Raw genomic sequence first — 14,019 nt, forward strand, 5'->3', positions numbered from 1 at the left:
AAGGAAGCTGTAACTACTTCTACCTAAATGGATCTGCTACTACTACCTAAAGGGGGCTGCAACTACTACTAAAGGGAGCTGTAACTACTTCTACCTAAAGGGGGCTGCTACTACTACCTAACAGGGGCTGCAACTACTACCTAAAGGGGGCTGCTACTACTAGTTAAAGGGGGTTGCTGCTATTACTACTAACCAGAGGCTGCTGCTTCTACTACCTAAAGGGGGGCTGCTGCTATTACTATCTAATAGAGGGCTGCTGCTGCTACTTACAGGGGACTGCTGCTGCTACCTAAAGTAGTGGTAACACAGTGGTATTGGAATGATATTTCTCAATATACAAAATGTGGTCAGTAACAGTATGATGTTAATATGTATGGTGTTAGTATTTCCTCCTTGTATACTGGTATTATTGTTAATATTACTTTCTGTTTACAGGATTTGGTCAGTAACAGTACGATGGTAAGGCTGTCCGGGCATGCTGGGAGTTGTAGTTTTGCAACAGCTGGAGGCAGCCTGGTTGGGAAACACAGCTCTAGACAAAGGTCCAACTAACAAAGTAAGTTTTAGAGGGAAGTAACACTCGTAGTGGAGAACAGCTTCATACATATGGCACTAAACTAAATATGGCATACATACATACATACTTCTATGGCAGTTCACTGAGGTCCTATGGCTCCATACTAACCATCTGTACCTTCTCTGTGAATTGCTGTACAAGCTCAATTCTGAAGTTTTATGGAATCTGACATTTTATTTTTTATTTTTATATTTTTATCTATCCTGTTTTGGCCATCAGGAGCAATAAAAAGCTGACGTAATGGAGTCGAAATTCCAGTGTGAACAGAGCCTTACTCTATATCCAGTAAGTACAGAATGATTGTAAAACACTTTATGTGTTTCTCCATCGGCTTTTCCGAAGTGGAACCTTTAATCACTGGACATATTTATCCCAATTTAGGACTGAACTACTGTATGTACATTAAACAGGTACTAAAGGCTGTCAGTGAAAGGCCAGTGTTATTTCAGTGTTCAAGGGAACGGGAGCTGCAGACATCTGGAGACTATTAGCCACTCTTCGCTTTTTCCTCTGTTCACTTACAAATCGATTTCCCTCATAGTAAGGCATTTATGTATTTATTTCTCAGAAGGAGGTTGTCTTTTATGTTATTGGAGAAGAGGCAGCCCCATGGTGAGTACATAAACATTCCCTCTAATATATATCAGTAAGTCTCTATGTGAGTTGCAAAGACAATAAACAGACTGGTTTATCGCTTTGGTCCATGATCACCAAAAAGCATGGTGAAATGTGTGTGTATATATGACAGTATATATGACAGCAGCTTACTGGGAAATGCTTCACACCTGTCATTGTAAGTAGTTTGTGATTTGCTATATTGGATTTTGCTGATTTTAAGAGAGGTATGGTTATATTAACACACAGTATTTTGGTCTGTTACAAGTTAAAAAGACAAAAAAATGCTCTTTAAAATATTGAGTTTAATTCAACTTAAAGTGTCAGATCCCACAAAAAAAAATAAAAAAAATTAATATGTTACTCAGTAAATATTCCTGACCATGTACATCAAATTTTTATGCCCCTATCCCCTATATTATTATAAAAATCCCTCTTTTCATTTTGCTCACAGTGTCGGAAATCCTCTCAGGGGAAGGGGCGTGTCCCTCCTGGTGGTGGAAGGTGATTGGTGCGTCTGCTCATGCAGCCTTGTCCATGACTCAGCCTTGATACTTCTGCAGGACTGGTTAGTGTCCCAGTAGGTATGTGGACCCCTAGGGGTGGGATATTCAGGGGCCGTTTTCTTTATAAAATATTTGAAAAAAAATTTAACAACCATATTACAAAAGTTCTTCAATTTCCATTATTTTTCATTAATTTCCAGTAACAACATTTTTTTGATCTGACAGTGCCCATTAAATAGAAAAATGTCTGGTTGTTCACGTTCAGTAGAATTTCATTGATAAAGAATAAGTGCAAGGTCTTTTCTCTTGAGTGTTTGTTTTACTTTTTTGGCCATTTTCATCCCAAAAGATATCGGATTTGCAAACTGTAGAATAGCATATGCTATAGCAACAACATGGACAAAAAAAATGAAAAAAAACAAAAAAAAAACAAGCAGAAGTGGACAAAGTGGCAGAAAAATGGCTGGAATTTCTTCCATTTTTTCCATGACAAGCCACAATTTGTTAAAGCTGAAAATATAAACCAAAAGTGTGCACATTGAGCCTTACATTGAATTATCAAGTTCAGGTCTTTTTACACATGAAGTTTTGAAGCTGAAGCAAGGAATGGGTTTTAACAGAGGAGCTTCAGTCTTTCCTTCTTACATGTCTTCCAAAACTGCATTAAAAACAAGAAATAAGAACATGGGAACACACACTAACAGATGTGGATATACTGACTCCACTTGACCTACACTTACATGGGTCAATACACTAGTAACCCTCAAGTCTTGGACATCCACCAACCAAAAATCAAGCCTTGATACCCTTGATACTGCCCTAAACTGTTCCCATTATATGCAGTTAATACATGGTCTCCTCTGCCTAGATGAAAGTCTGTACTTAACCACACAGGTTTTCCACCTTCACAGAATCTTTAACCCTAACTAAGAAGTGATTAAAACAAGTTGTTGTATAGTCCTCGATAGGCAACCCATTGAGGTACATCTCATGGCACTGAGCCATCATCATAGGTGACCCATTTTGCAGTACAGAGCAATCACAGGCTTTTTAAAAAACACATATGGCTAAACCACGTACTCCATACAGCAGTGGATATAGTCCTAGAAGACCACAAGGTATCATACCAGACTTCTCCATGCAAATGGAACACTTTGAATTCAACCCAACTTTTTTCAGACAAAACAAAACGATTGCTGCTCAATGGAGTTAAAAATCCAAACTTACTGTACATTCAGCAATCTATGCGTATTTGATTATGGAATCACGTAGCCACTATAGATCATAAGTACTAAACCTGAAGTGTAAGAACTTCTTTTTGTCTTTAACCCCTTAAGGACTCAGCCCATTTTGGCCTTAAGGACTCAGACAATTTAATTTTTACGTTTTCATTTTTTCCTCCTCGCCTTCTAAAAATCATAACTCTTTTATATTTTCATCCACAGACTAGTATGAGGGCTTGTTTTTTGCGTGACCAGTTGTCCTTTGTAATGACATAACTCATTATATCATAAAATGTATGGCGCAACCAAAAAACACTATTTTTGTGGGGAAATTAAAACGAAAAACGCACTTTTGCTAATTTTGGAAGGTTTTGTTTTCACGCCGTACAATTTCTGGTAAAAATGACATGTGTTCTTTATTCTGAGGGTCAATACGATTAAAATGATACCCATTATTATATACTTTTATATTATTGTTGCGCTTAATACGCTTAGTACGTTTATAATCCCTTTATTTTGATGACCTATAACTTTTTTATTTTTCCGTATAAGCGGCGGTATGGGGGCTCATTTTTTGCGCCATGATCTGTACTTTTTTTGATACCACATTTGCATATAAAAAACTTTTAATACATTTTTTATAATTTTTTTTTTAATAAAATGTATTAAAAAAGTAGGAATTTTGGACTTTTTAAATTTTTTTCCGTTCACGCCGTTCACCGTACGGGATCATTAACATTTTATTTTAATAGTTCGGACATTTACGCACGCGGCGATACCAAATATGTCTATAAAAAATGTTTTTTACGCTTTTTGGGGGTAAAATAGGAAAAAACGGACGTTTTACTTTTTTATTGGGGGAGGGGATTTTTCACTTTTTTTTAACTTTTACTTTTACATTTTTTTACATTTTTTTGACACTTGAATAGTCCCCATAGGGGACTATTCATGGCAATACCATGATTGCTTATACTGATCTGTTCTATGTATAGGACATAGAACAGATCAGTGTTTTCGGTCATCTTCTGCTCTGGTCTGCTCGATCACAGACCAGAGCAGGAGACGCCGGGAGCCGCACGGAGGAAGGAGAGGGGACCTCCGTGCGGCGTTATGAATGATCGGATCCCCGCAGCAGCGCTGCGGGCGATCCGATCGTTCATTTTAATCGCGAACTGCCGCAGATGCCGGGATCTGTATTGATCCCGGCACCTGAGGGGTTAATGGCGGACGCCCGCGAGATCGCGGGCGTCGGCCATTGCCGGCGGGTCCCTGGCTGCGATCAGCAGCCGGGATCAGCCGTGCATGACACGGGCATCGCTCCGATGCCCGCGGTTATGCTTAGGACGTAAATGTATGTCCTGGTGCGTTAAGTACCACCTCACCAGGACGTACATTTACGTCCTGCGTCCTTAAGGGGTTAATAAGGTCCATCGGGGTTCCAGTATTTTTAACAGCAAGAGTAGTGCTTCCAGACTGCACAGTTCTTGCTATCAAAAACAATACAAGCGGTGACAGCAATCCAGATGAAGCCCAAAAATGTTTCTTTGAAATACAGATATAAAACAGGTGACATACCCATAACATGTGTATTCATCTGTATTTTGAACATCCTCCATAGACTTCAATAAGAGTTTTGCTTCTGCAAAACACATTAAAGTAGCGCATACTATATTTCAAACAAACATATGCTCCTGGGAAATGTCCAGAAGATTGACAAGGATAGTATTATGGACAGAATAGGATAAAAAATACTTTCTTATGAATATAGCCTAAAGGCCCAAGTACACTTCTGTATTATTAATTTGTGATACAGCACCCATAGTCTGCTATGGGAACATACTGTGTCCTCTGATTCTATATAGAGGTAAAAGCAGGTTTGCACACTGGATCCATGTACGGTGTCCATTTTAGGACAGCATCAGCCGTCAAGCTGTACCTCGCTCATCCTTCAGCTAAAACGGTGTCCCGCCTCCTCCCTCCTCTGTCAGGCGTCAGCCAAAATCTTTGTCATCCTTAAGTCTGTCATACCTCAGATGAAAATGAAAGTGCTGAGTCAGCAGAGCTTCGGCAGACCTGCTAGCACAGTTTGTGATTGGCTGCCAGCACAGATACTGTGATTGGTTGATGGGAGCGTTGATGGGAGAGTAGGCGTGTGCACTCCCGCTCCTCTCATGCACCCAGCTTTTCCCGATTCCTGCAAAACCTACAGCTATGTACTCAGCTGTAGGTTTATCAGGAATTGTTAAAAACTCAGTACATAACTGTAGGTTTTGCAGGGTTCGGGAAAAGCAGAGTACATAGCTGTAGGTTTTTCATGAATTGGGAAAAGCTATGTACTCAGCTTTTCCCAATTCCTGAAAAACCTACAGCTAGCATAACTGTAGGTTTTGCAGGAATCGGGAAAAGCTGAATACATAACTGTAGGTTTTTCAGGAATCGGGAAAAGCAGAGTACATAGCTGTAGGTTTTTCAGGAATAGGGAAAAGCTAGGTACTCCGCTTTTCCCAATTCCTGAAAAACCTACAGCTGGCATAACTATAGGTTTTGCAGGAGTCGGCAAAAGCTGAGTACATAACTGTAGGTTTTGCAGGAAAAGGGGAAAAGCTGAGAGCATAGGTTTGTTTTGCAGGAATCGGGAAAAGCTGGGTAGATGAGAGAATTAGGGTTTGTAAAGAAGTGTGTCTAAACAGTGGAGCGGGACTGCACACGCCTACGCTCCCATCAACCAATCACAGTATCTGTGCTGGCAGCCAATCACACACTGTCGGTCTGCCGAAGCTCTGCTCTGCTGACTCAGCACTTTCGTTTTCCTCTGAGGCATGAGAGAGTTTAGGTTGACAAAGGTTTTGCCTGACGCCTGATGGAGGAGGGAGGAGGCGGGACACAGTTTTTGCTGAAGAATGAGGGAGGTACGGCTGAAAACTGACAGCTATTTGCCTGAGGGAGGAGGCGGGACGCCGTTTTGGCTAAAGGATGAGTGAGGTACAGCTGACGGCTGATGCTGTCCTAAAATGGACATCGTATCCATGAGAAAAACAATGGCATGCCGCAATGCATTTTGGAGGTATCACCCTAGAACATTTTTTTCTAACCAGCATGCCTAAAGCTGTTGCAAAACTACAACTCCCATCATGCCTGGACAGTCGTTGTCTGTCCGGGCAAGCTGGAAGTTGTAGTGTTACAACATCTGGAGGCACACTGGTTAGGGAACACTACCCTACAGGCATTGCTTCTAAAGGAGAACATGGTGCCTCATTGAGGAAACAAACAGTGACACGCAGAGTGCTTACAGCATCATAAACTGGTCATATGTCATTTCCAGGAAAAATGATGAAGTTCATTTCTATCCAAGAGATCTCTCTAGAGTATGTTTGACAGATTACCAAATACTCCTGCAGACAGAATTGCATACTACTGTATTATTATTTCCCTTACAGTATCTTTTATAACAGTGTTTCCCATTCAGGGTGCCTCAAGCTGTAGCAAAACTACAGCTACCGTTGCAGTTATGCAACAATTGGAGGCACACTAGTTGGGACACTACCCTAGAGGCATTGCTGGAGGAAACATACAGTGGCATAGAAAGTGCTTACAGCATCATAAACTGGTTTAAAAAATATTTTTTAATCCATTACCCACTGATCTTAAAGGCCTGGTTCACACTACGGAATTTCCAAACAGAATTCCATTCCAATTCCACAGTAATTTTGGTAGGAAATTCCGATGCAGCAGAATCCTATTGCTGTCAATGGGATTCAGCTGCACAATGCAGATTTTCCTTAAAGGGGTACCCTGCCCCTAGACATCTTATCCCCTATCCAAAGGATAGGGGATAAGATGTCTGATCGCGGGGGTCCAGCTGCTGGGGGCCCCCCTATCTCGTCTGTGGCACCCCAGACATACGGTCCACGGAGCAAACTTTGCTCGGTTGCCGGATGACTGCGAATGCAGGGCAGAAGCTCGTAATGTCACGGTCACGCCCCGCTCGTGATGTCACGGCCACACCCCCTCAATGCAAGTCTATGACTTACATTGAAGTTGCGACTGTGACGTCACGAGCCTCCAGCACTGCACCCGATGCTCTAAACAAATGCCGAGTGCAGCAGGGAGATCGTAAGGGTCCTGCCGCTGGCTTTGGAAAGGGGACAAGATGTTTAGGGGCGGAGTACCCCTTTAACTGGAGTACCCCTTTAATGATAAAAATGTTCAATTATGTTTTCTCTTTAATATTAGTAGGGTCTGATCCTGAAAATGGAGGGGCTGCAGATCTCATCCAGTGCTGAATCCCTATTACAGTCTTTCCCTGCACAAAGTGTTGCTGTGTAGGAAAAAAACAGTGAGAGGCTGCAGAGCAAGAACAGCGCTGTGGCCTCTTCATTCTCAGGATCATTGGGGGTCTCAGAGGTCAGCCCACCACCAATCATAAAGTAATGGGATATCCAATCACTAGGGTTACGGCTACTTCACTACAATGCCAAACTGTAACCAACTGATCTAAACACAGTTAATACAAGTTCATATTAACTAAAGGAAATAAGGGTCACTGAAACTCCAAAACCTTCTTCACACTTTTGGCCACCTATGCTGACACCACTTGAACCACATTTACATGGGTGGATCCACTAGAAACACTCAGGTCTAGGAAATCTATTTACCAAAAACTCTGTTAGCCTGATAATGACCCCTTAAGGCTTACAATACGTTGCCTCCTTCATCCTGATGACAGCCTGCAACAATCTCCATCTGAGAATTTTTAGTTCTAACTTAAAGGTATACTCCACTGGGAAAAAAAAAAACATTTTTAAATCAACTGGTGCTAGAAAGTAAAACAGATATGTAAATTACATCTGTTAAAAAAAAATTGTAATCCTTCCAGTACTTATCAGCTGCTGTCATGATCCATAGGAAGTTCTTCTTCTTTTTGAATTTCCTTTCTGCCTGACCAAAGTGCTCTCTGCTGGCACCTCTGTCCATTTCAGGAACTGTCCAGAGCAGGAGCAAGTCCCCATAGAAAACCTATCCTGGTCTGGACAGTTCCTAAAATGGACAGAGGTGTCAGCAGAGAGCACTGTGGTCAGGCAGAAAGGAAATTCAAAAAGAAAAGAACTTCCTGTGGATCATAACAGCAGCTGATAAGTACTGGAAGGGTTAAGATTTTTTAATAAAAGTAATTCACAAATCTGTTTAACTTTCTGGCACCAGTTGATAAAAAAAATAATAATAATGTTTTCCAGTGGAGTACCACTTTAAATGTGGCTCAAACATGTTGTCGTGTAGTCCTTCATAGGCGACCCCTTAACCAGTGTCAAATGCCTTTTGGGCCTACTCTAACACTAGCAACCTTATCCAACCATCCAACCAGTTGACAGATAAGTGACCAACTTGTAGCTTGTGGGCAACAATGCAAAATCTGTTACATGGCCCCATGTCTATCATGTTTTTTTTTTTATTCTACTGGTGCCTTTTTATGGGGCAAAGGTGCCATAGGGCCCTTTCAGTCACAGGGCCCTATAGTTACGCCCCAGCATGTATTAACATAACAGAGGCAAACAACTGAGCAGTATCTCAAAGTGTTCATTTAAAGAAATATACAGTCTCTCTTACCTGCAAGAGTAAAGAAGAAAAATAAACCATAATACCCATAGGAGATGTAATATAGACTGCTCAAAAAAACAAAGGGAACACTAAGATAACACATCCTAGATCTGAATGAATGAACTAATCATATGAAATAATATTGTCTTTACATAGTTGAATGTGCTGACAACAAAATCACACAAAAATTATCAATGGAAATCACACGTATCAACCCATGGAGGTCTTGATATGGAGTCACACTCAAAATCAAAGTGGAAAACCACACTACAGGCTGATCCAACTTTGATGTAATGTCCTTAAAACAAGTCAAAATGAGGCTCAGTAGTGTTTGTGGCCTCCATGTGCCAGTATGACCCCCGTACAATGCCTGGGCCTGCTCCTGATGAGGTGGTAAATGGTCTCCTGAGGGATGTCCTCCCAGACCTGGACTGAAGCATCTGGACCCAAGTCTGTGGTGCAACATGGCGTTGGTGGATGGAGCGTGACATGATGTCCCAGATGTGCTCAATCGGATTAAGGTCTGGGGAACGGGCGGGCCAGTCCATAGCATCAATGCCTTTCTCTTCCAGGAACTGCTGACACACTTCAGCCACATGAGGTCTGAGGATCTTATCTCGGTACCTAATGGCAGTCAGGCTACCTCTGACAAGCACATGGAGGGCTGTGCGGCCCCCCAAAGAAATGCCACTCCACACCATTACTGACCCACCGCCAAACCGGTCATGCTGGAGGATGTTGCAAGCAGCAGAACATTCTCCACAGCGTCTCCAGACCCTGTCACGTCTGTCACATGTGCTCAGTGTGAACTTGCTTTCATCTGTGAAGAGCAAAGGGCGACAGTGGCGAATTTTCCAATCTTGGTGTTCTCTGGCAAATGCCAAACATTTTGCACGGGGTTGGGCTGTAAGTACAACCCCCACCTGTGGACGTCGGGCCCTCATAACTCCCTCATGGAGTCTGTTTCTGACCGTTTGAGTGGACACATGCACATTTGTGGCCTGCTGGAGGTCATTTTGCAGGACTCTGGCAGTGTTCCTCCTGCTCCTACTTGCACAAAGGTGGAGGTAGTGGTCCTACTGCAGGTTTGTTGCCCTCCTAAGGCCTCCTCCACAACTCCTGATGTACTGGCCTGTTTCCTAGTAGTGCCTCCATGCTCTGGAGACTACGCTGATAGACACAGCAAACCTTCTTGCCACAGCTTGCATTGATGTGCCATCCTGGATGAGCTTCACTACCTGAGCCACTTGTGTGGGTTGTAGACTCCGTCTCATGCTACCACTAGAGTGAAAGCACCGCCAGCATTCAAAAGTGACCAAAACATCAGCCAGGAAGCATAGGAACTGAGAAGTGGTCTGTGGTCACCACCTGCAGAATCATTCCTTTATTGGGGGTGTCTTTCTAATTGCCTATAATTTCCAGATGTTGTCTGTTCCATTTGCACAACAGCATGTGAAATTGATTGTCAATCAGTGTTGCTTCCTGAGTGGACAGTGTGATTTCACAGAAGTGTCATTGACTTGGAGTTACATTGGGGGGAAATTTATTAAAGGATTTAGACTGCTTTTTTCTGTCTAAAATTTATCAAAAGCGACTTTTCAGTGACAAGTCGCATCGGCTGAAAGTACGCCGAAATGTCAGACCATGCTGGAGCAGGTTTAACTACAGTCTAAAGTATATATCCCGAAGTCCATGCGCAAAATTTATCAAGAGCCGTGCGCCTTTTCATAAATTAGGCGCACAATAGACCAGCCTAACCCTCTGAAGTTTGGTCTATATTGATGCGGGACATAGACAGCTTTGATAAATCTCCCCCATTGTGTTTTTTAAATGTTCCCTTTATTTTTTTGAGCAGTGTATATGGAATCATAGTAACCACCATTACTAGGACCATGTAAAATATCTGTTACAGGAGTCCTTGGTGGTCAGTAATGGTCTCAACAGAAAGGGTCTTTTTCATGTAGAATTTCAAATTTTGGTCAATATTTTTGACTAAAACCAGGAATGGAATAAACTAACTATAAAGACTTGCACCCTCTTCTTTGTTTTGGACCATCTGGTTTGGGCTAAAAATACTGATCAAAATACTATGGGGGAGATTCATCACAACCTGTGCAGAGGAAAAATTAACCAGTTGCCCATAGCAACCATTTAGATCGCTTCTTTCATTCTTAACTAGGCATCTGAAGAATAAAAGAAGCGATCTGATTGGTTGCAATGGGCAACTGGTCAACTTTTCCTCTGCACAGGTTTTGATAAATCTCCCTCTATATGTAAGTTGAATACATTGATCCTAATGAATCTGTTTATGTATTAAGTAGACCATACATATGATTATATTCTATATACATGCATACAAAGAAACATTTGAAACATTGTTCATAAACCTAAATTGATCGTTATTGATCAATATTCTTAATGTAAATGCTAATTCATGGTATCTGCATATTTTACATACCCTAAATTGATGCGCTCCACGTCAGCCTGGATTTGTTTTGGGATGACATTTAGATATCTGAAGGTGCAGTGGACTTCTGTCTTAACGTAACAGGCACAGGGTTTGGGACATGCCAGGCCATGTCCAGGAAGTACAACAAGCCAGAGGAGAAGAAAATAGCCAGGTAGACTTGTATGATGTTTGCCTATTGGTTGCATCCTTAATGGTTATTGTAAAGCTGCATTACCCTGGAAGAGATGAAGAGAAGAATAAAAATCTCAAGTCCATATATTACATATATTACATAGGATTTGCAACTTCTTTACTCAAAATATGTGCATTATATTAGAGATTTGCAAATAAGTGAAAGAACCCTGCCATAGTGATGTTCACATGACTTTCCTCAACATAATGTATATGCCAGTAAATGCTCCCAACATAGACTAATATAGGATGTGCAATTTTACGTCTGATACTTGTCTTTGTTTGTACCCCATAATTGTAAGCGCTGCGGAATCTGTAATCTACTCTATTAATACAGTGGGGGTCTTATTCAAAACTCTTCACGTCAAACGTTTAAATGGTAACTCTCATTAAAACTAATTTTTGATTTTGCACTCCTTATGGTAAGTAAAACAGATTTCTAATATACTTTGGTTAAAAAAAAGTTTTCTATGTTTTATTTGTGCTTAAAAAAGCTCAAGAACACAATGATAATGGTATTGAATGAAACCACATACTAAAACATATCTATCTATCTATCTATCTATCTATCTATCTATATATATATATATATATATATATATATATACCCAATGGTTCCATCACACCTTTACTCCATATACCATATTGCATCCGCATAATAGTTAGGTTAGGCTATACATTAACCTCTTCAGGACGCCGGGCGTATGCATATGCCCTGCATCCCGAGTCCTTAAGGACGTGTGGCGTATGCATACGCCCGTGGGATTTCCGGTCCCCGCTGCTAGCCGGTTGGGGACCGGACCGGGATGCCTGCTGAAATCATTCAGCAGGCATCCCGGCACATAGCCCCCCCCCCCCCATGTTGGCGATCGCATAAAAACGCATGTCAATTCAGACATGCAATTTTCTGCTATTCTGGGCTGATCGGGTCTCTGGTGACCCGATCACCCGGAAAATAGGGATGATCGGAGCTGTCAGTGACAGCCCCGATCATCCTGAGGGATAGGAACGAGGTCGCAGTGCTGCGATTGCCTCCTATCCCCTGCCATTGGTCAGAACTGATTCTGACCAATGGCAGCTCAGGACAGAGGGTTGCCATGGCAACCCCCAGTTCTGCCCACCCATGGATGTTGGGCAGAACGGGAGGAGAAGGTGGAGGCCGGTATCTGGCCAGAAGATGGCGTGGGGACCACAGATCGTCGCTGGAGACAGGCGCAGGTAGGGAAACGACGGTGGGGGGGGGGGGGGGGGAGGAAGGAGGCAGTAAGCGATATTTACTGCTGCCCTTCCTAGAGGGTACCAAACTGCAACTCCCAGCATGCCCAGACAGCCTTTGGCTGTCTTGGCATGCTGGGAACTATAGTTTTGCAACATCTGGAGGGTCACAATTTGGAGACCACTGTTACAGTGGTGCCCAAACGGTAGCCCTCCAGATGTTGCCAAACTACAACTCTCAGCATGCCTAGACTGCCCAGGCATGCTGGGAGTTGTAGTTCTGTAACATTTGTCCCTTCAGATTTTGCAATTTTCATGAAATTGTTGAAAATTGCTGCTCTACTTTGAAGCCCTCTAATTTTTTCAAAAAGTAAAAATATGTTCATTTTATGATGCCAACATAAAGTGGACATATTGTATTTGTGAATAAAAATAAAATGTATTTGAAATATCAATTTTCCTTACAAGCAGAGAGCTTCAAAGTTAGAAAAATGCAATATTTTCAAAATTTTCTGGAAATTTTGGGATTTTTCACCAAAAAAGGATGCAAGTAACGATGAAAATTTACCACCAAAATAAATTAGAATATGTCACGAAAAAACAATCTCAGAATCAGAATATTCGGTAAAAGCGTTTTAGAGTTATTAATGCGTAAAGCGACGGTAGTCAGTATTGCGAAAAAGGGCTCAGTCCTTAAGGTGAAAAAGGGTTGCGTCCTTTAGGGGTTAATCTCCTATACCTTGGAGGGCTCTATGTAATTACAGGTACACCAGAGAAAAAATGTAGCTAAAAAACTCCAAAATTTAAAAAATTACAAAATTTTATTTCAACATAAAATGAAAAATGAGGTATTGACAAACAATAACACATCAATATACAACTCGAAGCAATATCAGACAGAAAAATGTAGTACCCAATGCCATAGTACATAAGCCATAGTGCATAGGATTACATGCAGAATCCAGTATGAGGTTAATAAGCACCATTTGCGTATACTGACAGAGCCCATTTATTATTATGCTGATCTTAGCTAATCACCTATTAGGCCACTTACTGGTATGCAAACCCGTTGGTTCCCTCCCACAAGTGTAGGCTCCATTGTGATGTCTGTATTGGCACTGAACCCCTACAGCCACTGTTTTGTATCTTCCTCAGGGGGCTTGCTTTTACTTGTCCTCTCTCTCCATATGTATATATATATATATATATATATATATATATATATATATATATATATATAACAATACCCAAGAGAGCAGCACTCCTATATAGCCGTGAGTAGATGATGGGGTGCAGACAGTTGCATAAAATCTTGGTAGCAGATCCTTTTCAATAGTACACAAATAGGCAACAGCACTCCCGTATGGTGCAAATAAAATGGTCCTTTATTCACAGCAACATGGTGGCAACGTTTCGGCTAGCCTACCTAGGCTTGACAATGGCTAGGTGAGCTAGCCGAAACATTGCCACCATGTTGCTGTGAATAAAGAACCATTTTATTTGCACCATACAGGAGTGCTGTTGCCTATTCGTGTCCTATATATATATATATATATATATATATATATATATATATATATATATATATATAAAACAATGGCGCAGCACTCCAAAATTGCAAAAAAGTGTAAAAATGTATTCCTTCAT

At 41.5% G+C, this 14,019-nt stretch overlaps 1 protein-coding gene across 3 annotated transcripts in view; it reads right to left on the minus strand.

Annotated features, from left to right (window-relative positions):
- The window catches only part of IGSF10 (immunoglobulin superfamily member 10), an 86,005-nt gene that overhangs the window by 56,468 nt on the left and 15,518 nt on the right, over positions 1 to 14,019 (minus strand). For all 3 annotated transcript variants that reach the window (XM_056564971.1, XM_056564970.1, XM_056564972.1), the window contains one exon: positions 10,975 to 11,201. In XM_056564971.1, coding sequence (XP_056420946.1) covers positions 10,975 to 11,171 — 197 coding nt within the window. In that variant the 5' untranslated portion in view covers positions 11,172 to 11,201. The remainder of the gene's footprint in view (positions 1 to 10,974; positions 11,202 to 14,019) is intronic.

This window comes from Hyla sarda, chromosome 3, assembly GCF_029499605.1.
Source record: "Hyla sarda isolate aHylSar1 chromosome 3, aHylSar1.hap1, whole genome shotgun sequence".
Taxonomy (NCBI): Eukaryota; Metazoa; Chordata; class Amphibia; order Anura; family Hylidae; genus Hyla; species Hyla sarda.